This window comes from Oculina patagonica, chromosome 9 (genome assembly GCF_052425735.1).
Source record: "Oculina patagonica isolate OP01 chromosome 9, crgOcupat, whole genome shotgun sequence".
Classification (NCBI taxonomy): domain Eukaryota; kingdom Metazoa; phylum Cnidaria; class Anthozoa; order Scleractinia; family Oculinidae; genus Oculina; species Oculina patagonica.
In genome coordinates, this window is record NC_135766.1 from 28407135 (window position 1) to 28427421 (window position 20287).

A 20287-nucleotide genomic window follows, 5' to 3' on the forward strand; every position below is an offset into this window, starting at 1 on the left:
TAGCTCAGCTAAATCTTATTCTTGGTATGTATGACGTCTGTGTGTTTTAAATCTGGTGCAAAATTCCCTGCGATAAACTGCCCTTAAATTCCGAACCCCAATGAATACTCTAATTACCATCCCCCAGTAAACAGGCTAAACCTGCTCCCTGATGATCTGTAATTTTCGGCTCTTGTACAGCGCTTAGCTAGCTTGGTGCAGAGTCATACCTTGGTTTCTAACTACAAAAGTTATTATGCAAATGAAATTCGATGGTGCAAAAAAAAAAAAACAAGTTAGCCTTGGTTTATTTCTTTTTATAAGTGGGACGATGACACAACTTCCTTAGTAACCTCTGAACATTGTACTTAGAACCGCTGTAGCAGGCTTGGACATGCATTTCTTAAAATATCACATGCTTATTGTTCACGTGCACAGCGCTTAGCTAGCTTGCATGGTGCAAAGAGCCATGATTCCTAATAAAAAAAGAAAAAGAAAAAGAAATTCAATGATAATTCATGATAAAGATAAAAAGAAAAGTTAAACTTGGTTTTATTTATTTTTAAATGGGACGATGTCAACACTTCCTTAGTCTGCATCTCCGATATCTTGTTGTGCTCTGAACCGCTGTAACAGGCTTGGACAGTGCAGTTCTTTAAATATCACATGCTTATTGTTCACGTGCACAGGAAATTAACAGTGTTTGGGTAATAATTACAAAAATTTCCTGGTTGTTCTCTTATGACATGAAATATCGTTTACGTAGCTAACAGATTTAAACCAATCGAAACATCGTTGAACTGATACAAGAACCTTACATTCTCGGAGAACACATCACATAGCGATACAGTGGTCAAAGACGCGCTTCAAAATGAATCCTGCATCTTCTTCACTGTCAGCTCTGCTGATTTTGGTCGTCTTTGGAAATCTCTCTTTCGCAGTGAAAGGTAAGGCGTTGATTATTTTCGTCATTGTGAAGAGTTATTTTGCATTTTCCATGTGTTTCTTCATTGAAAATTGAGATGCGTTTATGTTGACTGTATCTCAACAAAATTTGATCAAGATCTTGAAATTTTGCAGTTTGCCGATTTTCCTGCTTTTGAAATCGATTTGCTATCATTTCAAATTGTTTCCTTTTGTCCTTTCAGTTTTTCCTTTCGCGATTTATCACCAGGGCCTTTTTTTTACAAGGAAATTGACGAAAAACGTGTAATGGCAGAGATCTCGCTTTCGTAATGCGCAACTTTGAATTCGGCATAGACTGGCAGAGTCCTTTCCAAGGAATGAGTTTCTTTCTAATTCTGCGGGTTACTGAGTTCATCTTTTCGGAGTTAAATTCGCTTCTACCGTTATCATTGAGACAACGATTTATTTTTAATTCAGATACACTCATGAAAACTCCATCACACGCCCCCTCCGTGAGTAGATTCTTTGCACTCGACATCTTATAAGATAACAGAAATCAATGACAATCGTTAGCTGTTGGGATTGAACTTAAAGGCTGTTTGCATGTATCAATCTTTCTATTCTTTGTGCTTCATGCTATATATGGTTCCCATTCATGCATTAAGGTCTCCGTCATTATATAGCTCGGTACACTCGTACGAATTTCGGCTCTACAATCTCCTTAGCGTAAACCAAGCAGAAAATTGTGTACATTATTGCCGCATTTCAGAGAATGTCCTACGTTGCAAAATTTGTTTCAGTAGCTCAGTCTTGTATGAAAATGCAAACACGCCCCCGTTAAGGATCACATAATCGGAAAAATACACATAAAAGCGTTAAAATGCTTGGTAATGCTTTACTTTCGGGATTCAAAGCTGCAGTTGCTGTTTGTCGTTTGCTTTGCAATCTCCCTGGGATACAAAAATTCATTTTGGTCCATTTCTTTCAAAAGTTGTTACTTGACAATTAAGCTCACTCTGGAGTGCGCGGATTCGACACAGATTTCCGGGTCCGGTTTAAATAACATTTCAAAAGAAAAACTTAAGCGAAGATTTTTAAGTGCCGTTCAGCTTTTCTATTAAAATCCTGTTACCCGTTCCTTACGCAAAATTCTTTGTAGTTCCTACCTCAAAGACATAAAGAAACTGACTAAACGCGAGAATATTCTTAACCAAAGGCATATTTCCACTGTCAGGATTCAAGGGGGGTACTGTGTATCTTTCTCTCTCTTCTTCATCCTTTGCATATCTGGTTTCCCGCACTCTCCAATTCAGTTAATTATTTGGCTCTTCAGTGTATTTGCATTAGACTGTCTGCTTTGATAATCCGTTGGCTAAAACCCTGCTAGATCACCTTTTCCTCGTGCGCGTCAAAAAGCGTCGATTTATAACTGAACCGTAATGGTCCATAATGAACCAATACCCAATTGTGTCGAACAGATGTATACTCAATAGGCCTTCAGCATTTGTGGGGATTTTGATGCACAATATTTGAAATCTTGACCCATAAAGAAGTTATATTTAGCATGTCTGTCACATCCGACAGATGATGCGGAAACTAGAAAAAAACAACAAGGCAGCATTTGGTCGCGGAGAGCCGTTATCTACGTCACACGACACAAATCCGATACAAATCTACCCAGGTGTCTGAAAAGACTGGAATAATAAATGTCTTCACGCCAGATTCGCACAAAATACCCCTCTTAGAAAATAAGATACATTGAGACGGAAATATTTCTAACTGAAGTTTGCATCTGCGTGACTATGAAGCAATAGCAAAATATAGACTTCACGTTCATGCCACTGACACGTTTGTCATTCGATTTTTCCGTTGGCTCAATAAGTGTTCATATAAGATATAATCCTCTCTTTTCGTGATAAATGCTATTTATGTATAGAAACATGCTTATACAGAGTTGACCTTTGGCTCTGGCTATCATTTGTTCTGATTGTTATCCTCTTGAAAGACCTGAAATAGCCATTTCTAACATATGGGGCTAAGATTACATTTACATACAGACACACAGTCACGGTCACAAATAAATTAAATTAAATTTCAATTAAATTTGTATGCGCAACTATATGCATCGATTTATATTTTCGGTGGTACGATTTACATCTGTAAATTATTACTTTATTTATTATATTCATGATGATAGGTACCTGCACTGCACTGTATTTACGTGGGACTTCAAAAGGAAACAAAAAAAAAAAAAAATAGATGGGTTAAGTGCACAACAAGTCCAACCATAAAGTGATACTAACTCCACAGAAATCCGAAAATTTTCTCTAGTTCATGAGTGTTTTTATCCGATTTTTGAAGAGCAGATAATGATTTACAATGCCAATTTTTTTTTTTTTTACGGAACATCCTTCAAACATTTAACAGTATTTTCTCTGGAAGCAGTAAACATTGAAAAAAATGGCCATTGTAACAGCAAACACTAAAAATTATGGACAAATAGTACTTAACACTTAACCTCATTCAGACCCTCTTGAAGATTTGGTGTAGGAATTGAATTTGCATTATCTAAAAATTTATCCGGCATGCCTTTTATTTCGCAAGTGATGTCGGTATTTAATGTGCGCGCAAGTTTCTGTTGATTGACGTAATTGATGAGGAAACTTATTTGATAGGTCATGAAAACACAGGACCACACGCCCCTTATCAGGGGGGGAAATCACGTTCAACTTTTATTTTCAGTAATGCTGGTCAATCTTATGCTGCAGTCTAAGTTCACTCTTCGTTTCATTTTGCAGTGCTTGTGTGGTGCTAGTATAATGCTTATACTTCAGCTACAGCAGAAACATATTCAAATATTTCATTTCACCTGAAATGTATTCCTTATCTATTGCACATTAATTGTCGACACGTGTAACCGCCTCTTTTGACGTCGATAGATCAGAGAAAATAAGACCTCTTACGCAAAATTGCTTCCACCAATTTGGATATTTACACCAGAAATTTACGATTTCGTGATCAAACCACGCTTTAGACCGTTTATAGTTTCCTGTTATAAAAAAGGACAAAGATTGTTAGGACAAGAAGAGACCGTGAGAGGGAAAGAGGGGGGGAGGGGGGGGGGGGGGGGGGGTGTGTGTGTGTGTGTGTGTGTTTTTCAACGCTCTCGTGAGTCCTTATCAACCTAGTAAAATGGCCCAGCTCACAACGAGTCTCTCGTAGCTCAGTTCAGGTTAGAGCGCCCAACCGGTATCTGGGAGGCCATGGGTTCGATTCCCGTCGGGGACTTAGAATATTTCTTTATCCCCTGCTCGTGTCATGTTGAATACTTCATCTTCATCTTCCATTTACTCTTATTATTTACTATTGAGAATTTGGATACTGCAGGCATTTCTATCAGGAACGATGACATCAGTCACTTTTATGACCTTGACTACTTGAATTTGTTGATATAATCCGTTCAGTGATTCTAGCGGCCTCGGTGGAAAACCCGCAGTCCACAATCTCGCAGTCGACTTGATTCGCAATTTTAATCAGTTTAAGTCATAACTTGAATATGTGTGATATCACAGTGATATCGTCCTAACACGCGACTTTGAAAGACACCGTATTCTGCAGAACTCTCGATATAGACGGACCATGTGTCCAACAGTCACGATTTAAATCGTAGAAAAAAAGGTCATAAGATGAAATCGTCACGTTAATCGAAACGAAATGACGTGACTCAAGTTTGCCTGCGCTGCAATCTAAGATCACTATTTGTTTATTTTATGGGGGCTAGTCACGTCTCGCCCTGATTTTCAAAATGGCAGTTTACTGCCAATTTTAGCGCACGTTTTTATCCATGAAAGTCTTTTATTCAGAATCAAGGATACCAAAGGAAGTGAAAACTCTCATGCAGATCACTATTGAAGCGATTTTAAAAAAACAACAAACGTCTTGCATTTACTATAATCATTTGCCATGGATAGCTTGGCATACTGCATGCATGTTTTCGACATAAACAATGGGATCAGTCACTTTTATGACCTTGACTACTTTATATAATCCGTTCAGTGATTCTAGCGATCTAGATGGAAAACCCGCAGTTCACAATAACAAGAACACTTGACTTACTGCAAGAATCGGCTGAACCACAACTTAAATAAAGCGACGTTTCTGTGATGTTGTCCTCTCGAAAACGAGCTAATCGAGGCAAAAATTTGCTGAGGACTGGCCTTGTGTTTATCAGTATATGCTTTGTAGGCCTTTTTTTTGACTGTTTATTTATCGGAGATTTTTACAAATGAAATGTACTTGTCGTCACGCCACATTTCGAATCATTTTCAAAATGGCGGTTTTACCGCCAATTTTACAACGTTTTTGTTTGTGTAAGTTTTTTTTCAGAATCAAGATCACCAGAAGCAGATAAAATTCTCACTAGTTAACAGATTTAAATTAAAACATCTTTCATTTACTCTTATTATTATTCATTACTGAGAATTTAGTTACTGCAGGCATGTCTATCAGAAACGATGACATCAGTCACTTCCATGACCTTGACTACTTGAATTTGTTGATATAATCCGTTCAGTGATTCTAGCGGACTCGGTGGAAAACCCGCGGTCCACAATAACAATAACACTTGACTCATCGTAAGAGTCGACTTGATTCGTAATTTTAATCGGCTTAAACCATAACTTGAATACGTGTGATATCACAGTGATATCGTCCTAACACGCGACTCTGAAAGACCCCGTAGTCTGCAGAACTCTCGATATAGATTTACCACGTGTCCAACAGTCACGATTTAAGTCGTAGAAAAAAGGTCATAAGTTAAAATCGTCACGTTAAACGAAACAAAATGACGTGACTCAAGTTTTTTTGTGCTGCAATCTAAGATCATTCTTTGTTTATTTTATGGGGGCTAGTCACTCATCACTCGATTTAATTCGATTGCAATTGCAAAAAAAATGTACTTGTCGTCACGCCCATTTTAAAAATGGCGGTTTACCGCCAATTTTAGCACGTTTTCACATGAAAGTCTTTCATTCATAATCAAGAATACCAAAGGCAGTGAAAACGCTCCCCATTGAAGCGATTTAAAAAAAAAAACAAACATCTTACATTTACTATAATAATTTGCCATGGATAATTTGGCATACTGCATGCATGTTTTCATAAACAATGGGATCAGTCAATTTTAGGACTTTGACTAAGCGATGTTTCTGTGATGTTGTCCTTTACGCACAAAAATCCTCAGAAAAGACTTCGTTATCCGCAGACTGCTCTCGCAAACGAACTAATCGAGGCAGAAACTGCCGAGGAATGACCTTGTGTTTATCAGTATGCTTTGTAGCCTTTGCAAAAATAAATCATTAAAAGAACAACTCGCTATGAAAAAAAATGGAACCTAGAGCAAACTGCTAATGAAAGGCAATTTATAAAAAGCAAATAACACCGAGTAGTATACATACACGAAGAGCAGTTTTAGAAAACTAGTTTTTGAAAATAATTTGCCAACTATGATTTAAATGGAATCGAGAATAAATAGAAAAAAAAAAACATTTTCTGAATCAAGTGGCACTGCATGGTTTCAACTTGGCACTGTACATAGGCGGCAGAGGGGGAGGGCAAGTGCAGCATTAATTAACTTGGTTTTTAAGAAAACAAATCTCTACTCTGGCCACATTAGCTGCGTCATCGGCGACTTCAGATCATACATCTTTTCCCTCGGATACGACATCTAAAGAACAATCCAAAAAGAACCACGAAGCAGGATCGTCTTAATATGCCGGGTTATGCACAAATCGATTACGGACGCATTGACACTGTTAAAAGGCATTTTGGGAAATTTTAGTAGGGAATGCGCCTTCGGGGGAGATGAGAGGGGTATGCGCTTGACTTGAAGCGAAGTGGTTCTCCCCACTATGTCCCCCGCGACACCCTAGTGACACTTTTCCTACCACTAGGCAACCAGCCCCAACCCCTGCCCCATTCTCTCCAAAAGTTCTTTATGCAAAACATTAAGGGAACCCTGGATTTCTATTGTTTTTATACTTGAGTTTAATGAATGTCATGCGCTTTTTACATAAGCCTCTGGCTCGGCTGGATAGGAAGCTCGGAGCGTAATGTCATCCCCTGCCATGGCCCTTATAAATTGATTGATTAATTGATTGGACACAAACTTTGTGTTTTTTTGTTGCTTCTAAAAGGAATTCCATTGCAAACTGGACACTTAAACATATCTGAAACGCTACAAGAATGGGGTTGCAGCGGTAGCTGTCTTTCTTTACAACATTGTCGATTACCACGTTGTGGAAACGTTGTATTTCCATTTACATTTAGTGGATCAGGAACGGTACGTATATATATCGTAATGAATATAAATGGAGGGTCTGAATGTGGGTACCACGATAAAACTAAACAGTTAATATTTGGCCCTGTAACATGAAACAGTTAGATTTTTGGCATTTAACTTTAACAGTTAAAAAATCACTATAACAGTAAATTTTATCCAGAAAGAAACAAAAACGGCTTCAAAAAGGTCAATATCATTTTGTTTAGTATACCAAGAAGTTTTCGGACATTTTCCGACGACTTCCATTTTCGATCATATTGGAAGATTTTTTAAGATACTGAAAATTCCCGAATGCGACCGAAGATGTTCGAAGACTACCGAAAATTCTCAAAGAGAAAATCAATGATGTCCGAAGACTACCGCAAATTCCAAAGAGAAAACCAACCAACAGACTGGTTGGTGAATTTTGCGTGGCCTCCCTGGTGAAAATTTTAGCTCTCAGGTCATTGTATTTTGTTTAAAAAAATGTAAGGGTTTTATTTCTCCCAAAGACTGGTGCTTTGTTTATGTACTCAAACGACTGCGTCTGGATTAACTGCACGATCTTCAGTTTTTCTAGGTCAGGGAAATGAAACACATTATTAGATGTTTGCTTGCCCTTGTAAAGCTTTCATCTAATTTGTGTGAAACATCCAGCGGTTTCCTTCAGCTCCTCCACTCCCAAATACAGTAACAAAATCAACAAAAATGGGTAAAAACTCTAAGTTGTCAAATGAGAGAACTGAAGAGATAGAGAACTCTGACATTTTTGTATCTTACTCGGATTGTTAGGTCCAAGTTCATGTAACATTGAGCCATGGTGAGCAGTTTTCACGTGTTCACTCGCCTGCTGCTGTGTGGGTTGAATCAGTCAGTACACGTGGATTTAAGGTGTGTGCACGTGAGTCAGGCATCGGAACAAATGGAACTGGAGTCCTTAACTGGCTGGCTTTCCAAGATCAACCAAAATTGACACATGGAAGCGTTAGTTTTAATGGCATTTGGACAACAGAAACTAAATGCGAGAAAGTCACATTCTCTCAGGTAAGATGGTATGATTTGTTATAGATGTTTATCTCGAAAATGTCTTTTAATTGTCACACTTTTATTTCTATGAACATATTGCAGAGCTTTGGTGGAAGACCTTCTGTGTTTGTGTCAGCTAAGTACACACGTGACACAAAGCCTGATGACGCAATGTACGTCTGGCTGGAGAATGTAAAACCAGGAAGTTTCGAAGTGTGCCTCCGAGAGTTCTTGGTGTTTGACGGCAAACATCAAGACACTATTGTGGTGGGTACACGACTTGTAAAATTTTCGATCACCCAAGTTAAAATATTTTAACCGTTTAAAAGATATTGGTTGAATGCTTATATACGGAATAATAGCTTCGAATAATTAACAACTATTCCATGAGCGCATGTTGGATATGATGTGGTAGTTAGCTATAACTATGTCATATCCAACATGCGCTAGTGAAAAAATTGATTTATTAGAAACGCTAAAATAATGGTAGTATTTGAGCACCCCAGCTATTTCCGTTGACGCGTAGACTCCTACCATATTTGCAGTTCATAGTATATGAGCTCATATTTCATGGCCTGTGAACCAATCAAGACACAGGAATTGCAATATACCACAGCGTACAGCTACGTTTATCAGGCACTACATGAATTAATATTCCTCACAACAGTTTCTCAATCTCGTCTTTCCTTGCGTACACTTAATATACAGTAAAACAAAGTCATTTTTCAATTGAATAATGAACTTTGGCCTGCTTGAAGTATATACTTTTTAATTTCATCGTGAGTGATTCTTTCTTCCCAGGACTGGTTCGCATTCACCAGCAATGGGTCCGAGCTAAATTTTACGATGACAGGGGAAGTGTACTTCCCCAACAGCGGCAGTCCTACGGCGGACAATAATTATGGCTTCTGTCATGTAAGTGGCTTTGATAATCTTCAACAACATCATCCCAAAACTGAAATGGAGGCCTTTAGGTTATTACCCACTAAATTAAAAATACATTTTCCCAAATCACGTGGTTTCTCACTACATGAAAATCGTGGAAATAAGCACTAGGTTTAGATTTGCAAAACACCCTTTTTTAGAAGCGCTTATATTCAGGAGGGCTTACATACAAGGCGCTTTATTGTGCAAGTTTACCTTTAAAAATGTTCTAGGTTTCAGTTTTTACGGGATACTACGACTGTCTATTATATAATTTATCTCTCTAAACATGTCGGATAAAATCCAAAAATGCCTCTCAGTCTTTTCAAACATTCTCTAACAACGTGAGAGGAGAACAAGTTAATAAAAAAGTAAGCTTATCTGCTTATATTCAGAAGGGCTTATTTCAGAAGTGATTTTTGAGGGATGGGATTTGGACGATTGGGGGAGGGCATGGGGAGGAGTAAGGGATGGTTTTTCGGGAAGTGGTTTTAAGAATTAACGGTAGTTCTTTTCCTATTTTTCATGCTCAGGAAGTTCAGTATAACACGACTTTTTATAAGTCCCCGGCTGTGCTAGTCTCTGTCAGTCATCAATATGACCGACAAGTGAAAAGTCATGTTCCGTCGGAGAATAACCTGATAACAGCTTGGGTTGAGGTAGGGTTAAATGACGATTGTTAGAAAAGAGTTATTGAGTCCAAATCAATTGACTAAAAAAGGTTGACATTTTCTTTATAGGAAGTTCGTCTGACATCCATGAAAATTTGCGTTAAGGACTTATCTGGAACAGGAAGTCAACACGACCCCCTGACAGTCAGTTATGTTGTGATTGGAGGTTGGTAATAAATTGAATTATGATATCTTTTATTTGAAAAGTTTTCCATGTCCAAAATTAAAGCAATTAAGAGAGATTGAGTTTCCGTGCTATGGCGAAGGTGACTATTTTAATTTCCTTTCATTAATTTTAAAAGAAAGCTCAAAATGAATATCCCTTTATTTTCCATCTACAGACTTGAATCCATGTTTGGGCGTAGTGTGTGAGTCGTTTGGTGTCTGTAAGACCTACAGTGCACATGAAGCTCGCTGCGTGTGTAACGAAGACTGCCCTTCCTATCAGGATCCAGTGTGTACCGCCAATGGTACAACATACGACAACAAATGTCTTTACGAGCTTAGCTTCTGTAAAGAACATGACAATAATACTGTTTATCACCCAGGAAGCTGTGAGGGTAAGTGAGCAGTTATCATGATATAGCTTACGAGGTCTAGAGAAGGTCTAGAGAAGGTTAACGAAAGGGCCATTCGCTTTGTTTTCAAGGACAAGAACACCCCTTACAGGGACCTTCTACAAGCCCTTGGCCTGCGAACCTTGGCCGAGCAACGAGTATACAAAATTGCTAGCTCGATTTTCAAAACAATAAACGGTCCTAGCCCTCCCTGCTTGCGTGAGCTGATACAACCTAGAAGCTATTCCTACAACTTAAGAGGACAAAATATTCTCAATCTACCTAACGTGCAAACTACCAAGCACGGACTCAAATCTTGGCGATATTTCGCCCCCAAATTATAAACTTCAATATGCTGTAAAACCTTTAGAAAGGCGTTAAATGCTGTAGATATTAGTCGTCATTTGTAATTTTTAATTAATTAAATAATTGTATATATTCTATAACTTTTAGCTCATTTTTAATCAGGAAATGCGTCGCACATATTCAAAGCTTTAAAGCTTTGAAGAATTTTATTCACTTTATTTTATTTTATTTTATTTTTATTTATTTTTTATTTATTTATTTTTTTTTCATTGTGGCTTACCTGTAAACTAGCTGGTGCGTTCCCGCAGATTTTGCTAACCATATCTGCGGGACGCATCGAAACCATAGCTAAGTGTAATGACCACATTGAACATTGTATTATATTGTATTGTATTGATTTTACAGTTTTATTGATTTTGAGTACTTTGCAGTAATTTTGGGCGGTTTTCGGACGTTTTGGAAACATTTTTGAAATCCAAGATGGCGGAGCCAAGATGATGGCTGTTATGACATTATGATGTCATTGTCACGTGATGTGATGTCATCATCCCTCGTGACGTATACCAAAAGATAGATTTTTGTACATACTATGTATCCTCCACGTTTCGTTGTGATTGCTTAAATATTCTGGAAGTTACGGAGGGGTGGGTTTTCACGTGAGTGTCAATTCCATTAACAGTCTTGTCGGTAATCAAATTTTCTTATCTTCTTATTTATGACTTTAGTAGGACCAAGGTATAAATGCAATACAATTCAGATGCTAAAATGGTGTAGTGGCCCAATGTGATAAGGTTTGTAGCTTAATAAAAACTTTTCCATTCAATAACAGGCTTTCCAATTGCGCATGGCCGTGTAAAGCTTCTTCGAGTTCCCAAATGGTCTGACTCAAGCTGCAAGACAGTGGTATTCCCACCATACCGGTTCTACCCGGATAAACAAGTTCACGTACAAATAACACTGAATCACATGAATTTGAATGACTCGGTAACAGTTCACCACGCTATCACCTCGTGGACGGAAAATGTGAATACACGAAATTTTACAGTCTGCGCCATGCAATCTGGGAGGAATGGAAACAACTTTAACCCATTTGCAACTGTGGAATGGATGGCGTATCAAGGAGCAACGCAAGAAGTAATGACGGGAATAATCAGCATTAAAAAATGGTGGTCTGGAACAAATTGCGAAGATATGACGTTTCCAAAGGTTTGCTTGGAATACATCTGTATTAGAAATTCAACACACCTTACAGCTAACTGCATGCAACATGGCGCAATTTTCTTATCAGCAGTCATCTTATGATTAATTTCTCTGTTTTTCATTGCAGGACAAGTTTAAGGAGGCGCCTGTAGTTCTGGTGACGTCAGAGCATCTTAGGACTGGTAAAGAGTATGATGCCTCGCTGATCTGGACAGAGGATGTAACCAAGGACTCATTTAAAGTCTGTCTCCGGGAACTACAAAACTTTGATGGAAAACATGAAGATATTAATGTGGTATGTGATCAAGTGATTTATTTTTCGAAATGTTTTGGAATGAACGAAATGAACAAAAATCCTCTCCTTAAAAATTAATGAAACACTTGCTTTGATCTGACGTGTTAGGCTTATTGTATTCCAGTTGAGTAGTCCTTTTGGTAGTCTGGGTACCGTACGGTGACATAAATTATATTCGGTCACGAAAGGATGAACGTTGTGAAGCTAATTGCTCTTTGTATTTATCGCTAATTCATTGATCAGTTTAGCTACAGTTGAAGGTTACAAGGTAATAAAAACATAAAGCCCTTTTCATTTGAGTGTCGTAAAACCAAAGTAATTACTCTATAGCTAGCAAATCACAAAGGGCAGGATAATCCATTGAACCAATGAAGCAAATGCATGTAGCCAGCACAAAGCTCGGGAAAAATGTATTAGGAAGTCCCGATTGGGTTTGGTTTTCTTCTGATTGGTTGAAAAAGTGGCGCGAGATTTTAAAACCAATCAGAAAGCGTAGCAATGCTAAACCAAAACAACAAGTGATCACTACTCTATCATTGCCATTTCCACATTTTACTTGCAGAACTGGATGGCGTTTACGAAACTACACAAGCCACTCTTCACTGAACATGGCTCTGTGAAGTTTACAAACACAAACCCACCAACAGATGATAACAACAACGCTTACTGTGAGGTAAAGTTACAAAATTAATGTACTTTGGGTAACAAAATACTTCTAGATACAGAAACATTAATTTATATTTTAATTGTCCCCGCCTTAATTAACGATCATTTTGTGAGCGATTTGAAACGAGGATAACGGTTCAGACGACTGATTATAATTGCATGCAGGAAACATTTCCATTCTTAAGCTCCTCTGGATTTTTTTCTGTCATTACCTCTTTCCCCGAAGCCTCAAAACAATCATTTTTTTGTTGTTGAATAGACTATTGTATCTTACCTATTAAGGAGGAAGTCTGAGGGTTAAATAGGATAGGGAGGGTATTGCGGCGTTTGGGCAAAAGAGAGGTGAGGTGTTTGGGGGGCGGGGGGGGGGGGGGGGTTAAACAGTAGAGTGTTTATGGCATTTCGTTGTTATCTACAGTTTGTGCCGTTTACACGAAGTTATAACATTACACCATCAGTCCTGATATCAGCCAATCACAGCACAACGGCCAGCGGAAACTCGGCACCAGTTCACAACGGTATTACTACGTGGATCGAGGTAAGTTGTCACATTGAAGAAAATCACTTTAATATCTCTTACTGAGAGACATAATATAACTTTTCTGTTATAAACCTGGCTTAGGGAAACGGCCATTTGATATCGACAATATAAATTATCAACAGAATAACATTGTCTTGATGAAAAGTCATGTTTCAATGAAATATATAGAAAAAAGCGATCAGGTCTAAGAGAGTTACAATGTAAGAACTGCTATTCCAAACTATCCAATAAGGTTGTAGATTTTGGAAACTACGCTTTGCAGGCTAAGAACTAATTTATTGTTGTTATTTTCGTAACTGCAGAAATCATGGTTTTGTTAATATTGTATGGCATTTGATTTGCAGAACATGAACGCTTCTGGATTTAGAGCCTGTGTTAAAGAGTTGTACGAGACCAGATATGACCCTGTGTCAGTGAATTATGCGGTCCTTACAGGTAAGTAAACACTGCATAACACGTGGTGATTTCGAATATAATTGTTTGAAGACTGAAATCAAGAGAAATTACCATGTAAGGGTAGAAAATTCATTCTATCAGACGCACATTATGGAGATCTGTGGACTATTGGCTGTTATAACCGATATTTACACAAAATAGCAAAACCGTAACAATGGACATATTACTAATAGTATGTTGCACACTTTACCGTTTCGAACTGTTTTAAGGAAATGACACAAATGAAACAGTTAAGCCTTTTAGATTTTTTAGCGCTGTTTGTTAATATACTAATAGCCCAAAAGTGGAAATATGAACTTTCGAAATACAACGAAAGAATTTAAGCAGACCTTAGAGTAGTCTCATTCAGAAGAAACTGAGTGCTAAAATACATTTGTTACTTGCGCAGATATTTGTGAACCTGGATGGAGTTATTTTAACGGCTTCTGCTATTTCACGAGCGAAACCTGCACAAACTGGACCAATGCGCTATCAAAATGTCGGCAAGCAAACTCCGTTCTTGTTGATGTGAACAGCAATGAGGAAAATGTTTACATCCAACACAGACATAATGGCGAGAAATCGTGGCTGGGATTGAACGACAGATCAACAGAAGGTGACTTTACTTGGGCGGATGTTGGACGGGCGAACTTTACAGCTTGGGCCAGAAACCAGCCTAATAATTTCAGAGGAGAAGATTGTCTGCACGCCCTTGGTTTGAAGTTGAACTACGAGTGGAATGACGTGAAGTGTAGCGACTGTCATCAGTATACTTGTAAGAAAGGTAAGCTTTAAGTTTTTGTATCCCGTTGTTTACACAGATACGATAGAAATTAGGCCGAGCTGACATATATCCAAAATTCAACATTTAACGTCGAGAATCTTTAAAAATTGTCACTCAAATGCAGCTAATAGGAATTAAGATAATCCGCGTAACTAACCGATGAAAACTGATAATCGATTAGCAACTCGATGAATCAATATTAATCGATAGTATTTGTAAATGCAGAATATTGAAACTTTTCGATAACCGACGATTAAACAATAGTTACGCTTAGCTATTCTTCAATTACCTCCAAATGTTATTGACTGATATCGATGAACATCGATCGGTCGACATCGATTTCATTCACCATCGACAAAATGTCTAGCAATATTTAGTGATAACCACCTAGTTGGATATTTTCTTGCTGCTTCACCAAATTAATTTTCAGAAGAAAAAAAAGCTTAAAAAATATACAGACTTGTTGGTTGGTTACAGACTTGTTGGAGCTCGGATACTGGCAGGAAATAAAAATAATAATAAGGGCACTGACTAGTTCACCAAACCAAATCAACTGAACCATGCAAGCCAAACCAAACCTAACCTAACCTAACGAAATCAAAATCAACCAAACCAGATAAAGAAAGGTTTAACTGAAAGTAATATAATTTACTCGATTTTTAAACAGTTATCAATTAAGGGAGTAAAAATTATATCCCTAGACTAACTTATTATAAAATATAATTACCGCAACGACGTATGGAATCAAGTTATAAGGTTGTTCCGCAAAAAGTGTCATATAATGTACTGTCAATAATGTTGTACAAGTAGATAAACTGATGACTTCAGTGATATTTTACCTATCTATCCACCAGACTTAAATGAATGCCAGAGAGAGAAGAATTACTGTCACAAGCTGGCCACTTGCGCTAATGAGCGCGGTTCATACACGTGCACTTGTAACAATGGATACGTTGGAGATGGCTTTGATTGTTACCATAGTTACGCGGGTAAGATTTATTAATTAATAGTGAAAGCAGTTGATGAACAGTCCAAAGCCTTTTTGTTAAAGACATTTTCATTACAGCGCCTTGTTTTGACCCTTAAATTAGAATTCAGTTAAACTGAACAAAATCTTAATCTTATTGTTCTAGTGGAATTCTAACTACATTTTCTTCAAAAACAATTTTTTAAACAAGCCTTCTCGGGAATTGAGTTATTTATTAATATTTCTTAATTTCCGGCTTTGAAACTTCAGAGAAACGAAGCCATTTTGATGACAGCTACGACGAGAAGCCACTGTACACAAATTGGTCACAGTGTTTAATAGCCCAGCCAATCAGATGGCAGCATTTGCATAAGCACAGTAAAAATATTCTACTAATTGTGAATCAGACGAGAGTGTTACTTTGGCCACTCTTTTGCTAGAAAAATCTTTGTTACGTTTAAACATAAGCGTGAAAGGGTGGCGACATTCGTAACGTAACGATAACAACATGTAATGGTGAGATAATGCATGTGCAAATTTACATATCAAGGCAGTGCACTGAACATTTAATTTTATCCTGACAAGCTTTAATTTTATTGAAATTGTATGTTTGCTCCCATTTAGGTTTGGGATACTCAGCAATCCTAGCAAATGACGATAATTACTTGAGTACCCTAAGCAACTGGTTAAAACCTGTAACCCAAAGTAAATCTTCGTACTGGAATCGTTGCTACCGAGCAACCGTAAATGGTTGGTCTTCTGGAACGTTCCACTCAAACTGTGACGACCTGGGTCCTACTGTCACAATCGTTCGTGTAGGAAGGTACATATTTGGAGGATATACGAGTCTCTCATGGAGTAAGTAATATGAAATACTTTATCTCTTTTAATTTTCAATTTAAGGAGCCACATATGTCAAATGTGCTCTATGTACGTGGAAATCGCTGTGTCTAAGGACTGGAAAGCCATATCAACCATAACTGATTTTCACGGGGTTCTCTTTACCCTTGGAGAAAGGCTAGAAAACTCAGTTGAGAAAAATTCCTCCCACATGTCCCGGCTCTCGAACGGAAGTGAACTATCCAAATGACCCATCTTAGTCTGCTCATCAGCTGTCAATTCAGTGACCCTTCCTTGCTATTTAAAAAAAAAACAACACTAATTACGGGGATCAAGACCCGCTTTATAGGTGATTGCGAAGGAAGGGGCCCCATGCAAAAGGTTTCGGCCCACCCCTAGATCCACCTCTAAAATGAAACTCACTTATATAGCAGTTATTAAAAGTTGTTCCTAAGCCGTACAACTGTAATCCTATTTTGTCCAAGCCTGTGAATACGGCCACTTCTTAAAGCGGCTGTATAAGCAGGATAATTATTTTGTTTTTGAAAGTTATTCGCTTTTGTGAATTAACTATACGCGTTGTGTCAAACAAGTGAAATTTATCGTATCTGCGCCAGTAGCTGGTTGGAGTTCAGCGGCACTCCTCTGTACTCGAGTCAGCGGTGTTTATTGTTGTATAAAAGATTGCGGTTGTTCCTAGGCGACCGCCATCTTTGTTGTATCTAGTTCTTGTTACGAGGAGATTTCGCTTGTATTAAAGTTTACGCTTACGGATCATCGGGTCCTAGTGTGTTTATTCAAACTACTGGCGCTGAAAAAAATCAGACAATTTATTTACTAGGAGTGCAATTGTATTCTTTGTCGACTGTCTTTAGAAAATTTACTCTGCACACGGAAACCAGGGTAGATGAGTTTCTGTATCTGACAGGTATGCTAATTCAAGGGGTCTGAAAGAGGTAAACCGCACCCCAAACAAACTTGCAATTATCTCTGGTTCTGTTATTCGAACGGTTAACATTACTATATGTCCTTGAGACAAAATTTCAGGGGAGCACGACACCGTACGATGTTCAGGAATTATGACGAAATGTGTTTCACCAATCTAATTAACCTTATAAAATTCGTTCGATTTGAAGCGGTCCAAAGTGTTATTAAGCATCATATAAATGTATAACATATGTTCCACTGTGTTTTTCTATTTAGGCTACAATTGTATCGGATATCGGTACGATTCAGCAGCATTCCTGTTCTCACTTGTTAACAAGCCTGGTTGGCAACCACTAAAAATATACCAAACAGGACAGTATAGTTATCAAAAAAGTTACTCTATCTACACTTGCTTTTCATATGGACCAATATTTGGAGGAGGAAATGATTTCTTAATTGCAGACTACGCGTCGTCAAGCACAAATTCCCACTCAAACCTTGGTTACACATATGGCCCGCCATCTGGTTACAGCTATAAGTCCTCCTTCGCTGGTTCATTCCTGGCGGGTAGTTACAACTTTCAGCCTGACGAAGTGGAAGTCTTTTATGAAACTACGTGAAGGAATCGCGGAGTTCGGAGTCTTAGCTTTACAGGCCATGCACAATAAAAATAAACTTTAAAAATTGGGATATCAGAAAACTTCATTTTGTTCTCATTATGTCAGTTCACATATTAGTATCATTTACACACGATATGCAAAAAAGAATCGAATTATTAATTACAATAATTATAGTAATTAGATCTAAAAGCTTCTGAAGGATGATTGCAGCAAAGCAATTACCAGGAATTAAATTGAAATTATTGATTTTGTCGGGATGGCAGCGTTCTCGAACATAATGTTTATTTAGGTTAACAACAGAAACCGGCTCGGATAACTTTATGGTGTCAGCCTGACTTAGTATTCAAACTGAGAAAAATCGGGAACAGATCTATCCAGTAATAAAACGACAAGAAATGATACCTTAAACTTGGAATGGGTGGCATATGGTTTAAAGGGGCGTAACTGGATTTTCTTTTTAACTTAGAATTCTTTCTCGAAAAGTGTATGCCCTGAGTACAAAGAGCGGCAATAAAAATACTAAAAAGAAAACACATTTTACACTAAACCAACTTTTTTTTAAAAATAAACATAACTTTTGACTGCCCGTTTGAAAGGGAGAGATCTCATTACGAAGTTTTAAATTGAATTTAATTTGATTCTAATTTATCATGCCAAGAATGTAATGTGTAGGTTTCAAGCTGATTTTGCTGGTTTAGATTTTTAAGAAAAAATAGGCCGGTCAGATTATGATAGTTCTTGTGTAGTTGGGTACTGATCAGCATTTGTCATTAAATTGTGCTGTCTCACAAAATAATTACTTGCAGTTGTGTGACACAACGTTGTAAAAGTGTGAAATAATTAAATAGAGCAGGGTGAAAATAACGTGTTTCTTGTGCTTGTTTTTATCCCGTTCTTATCTCTGCTATGTCCCTGATTTAGAGTTACTGCACGGTATAACAGGGTTGCCACAGGCCAGAAAATGGCCAGGAAAAAAAATTATTGAAGGTTAGGGGAAGTCAGGAAATTTCAACATTTCGAATTAAGTAAAGGCCGAAAAAATTACAATTTTAACAACTTTGATTTTATCCCATTGTAGGCTGTAGGCTTGTGACCACTGCTATAACTGTCCGTTTGCTTTTATTTAGTCAGGGAAAATCATTTGCTTTTTCTGTGAAAAGTCAGGGAATTTTGAAAACTGATGTCTTTGGTAGCCATGTATAAATGAGAACGATGCGATGCAAGGGAACGTCCAAAATAAAAGCCAACTAAAGTGCACTTTCAAGTTGCGTCATCTGTGACAAAGCGCCGGTCACGCAATGGCACGCAAGATAACAGTTAGCAAACTGCAACCAGTCTTAAGCCGGAACGCATACAATAATGTTGACATGTCTTTGTGACTGCCATGTTTTATAGTAAATGCTTTTAATCGTGGTTAATTTTAAACCCATTTACCTTATAGCGTATCACACCAAAACGCCTCAAAAAACCACACCCTTTGGCGACACTAATACTTGTAGAGAGTATAAACGGGAGTACTTCTTCAACCCCTGCCTCCCCCGACTTATGATAACTGACTACTGAAGCAGAATGAGTTCAATATCTATATCGGCTATCTCAATATCTTGCAATATCTACAAAGCACATGTGGCGTTCGGTGCTCGAGCTTCAGCACGAGTACTGCCTGTGAGATACGTATTCACTAGAGTCTATGTAAATAGCGCCTTATATAAGTGAGGAACCATGTAATTTTGAGGGGAGAGGGGTGGGAAATTTTCTCAATAATTTTTGTTTTTCAGCATTGGTATTTGCAAGATTTTTTTTACGAACATAACTCTATGCAAGATTTTTTTTGTACCATCCATGTTTATCAGGTGGGGCCTCGAATTTTTTTTCCGTGCTCGCCGGTGCACGATTTTTTTCTCCTACTTTTCATATAAAATCAGTTTTTTTCGTAATTGCCCCCTTGAACAATTAAATTGTCTGTTCCCAAGTCGACATTAGTCACGTTAGCCTCAGGCAGAAAAAAAAAATCCTTGTCACAACCGAAATAATTAAAAAAATTTCGGTCACGTTTTCCCAATTCCTCGGTTCATGTTTTGCTGAAGCGAAGATATTAAACAACATTATTACTGCTACTACTCAGTTTCTTCGCGGTCATTTTTCTTCCTTTCTTTTTTCAAGGATATGCGAGAAAGACTAGTGCTCTCAGTCTAGTACATTTGCCTTTTTGGCTGTCGAGTCCTAGCGAGGCAACAGCCTTTTCTTTACAATAGCGAGTAAGAGCCAAATTAAGTCACAGGGAGCCCTCGCATCAGCTATAAGGATAAATAAAAATAAATTTT

General features: G+C 37.8%; 2 protein-coding genes across 3 annotated transcripts in view; both read left to right on the forward strand.

Moving 5' to 3' along the window:
- The window catches only part of LOC144664651 (uncharacterized), a 61285-nt gene that overhangs the window by 17323 nt on the left and 23675 nt on the right, over nucleotides 1–20287 (forward strand). The window lies entirely within an intron of this gene.
- Nucleotides 476–18519, forward strand: LOC144664639 (uncharacterized). Its single transcript, XM_078525803.1, has 17 exons — nucleotides 476–926; nucleotides 7080–7225; nucleotides 7997–8248; nucleotides 8333–8497; nucleotides 9032–9145; nucleotides 9688–9813; nucleotides 9895–9991; nucleotides 10167–10385; nucleotides 11518–11894; nucleotides 12016–12183; nucleotides 12746–12856; nucleotides 13268–13387; nucleotides 13735–13825; nucleotides 14235–14609; nucleotides 15464–15598; nucleotides 16201–16434; nucleotides 17620–18519. Exons 1-17 carry the CDS (start codon nucleotides 851–853, stop codon nucleotides 17961–17963), a joined length of 3150 nt encoding a protein of 1049 aa, XP_078381929.1. The 5' UTR covers nucleotides 476–850; the 3' UTR covers nucleotides 17964–18519.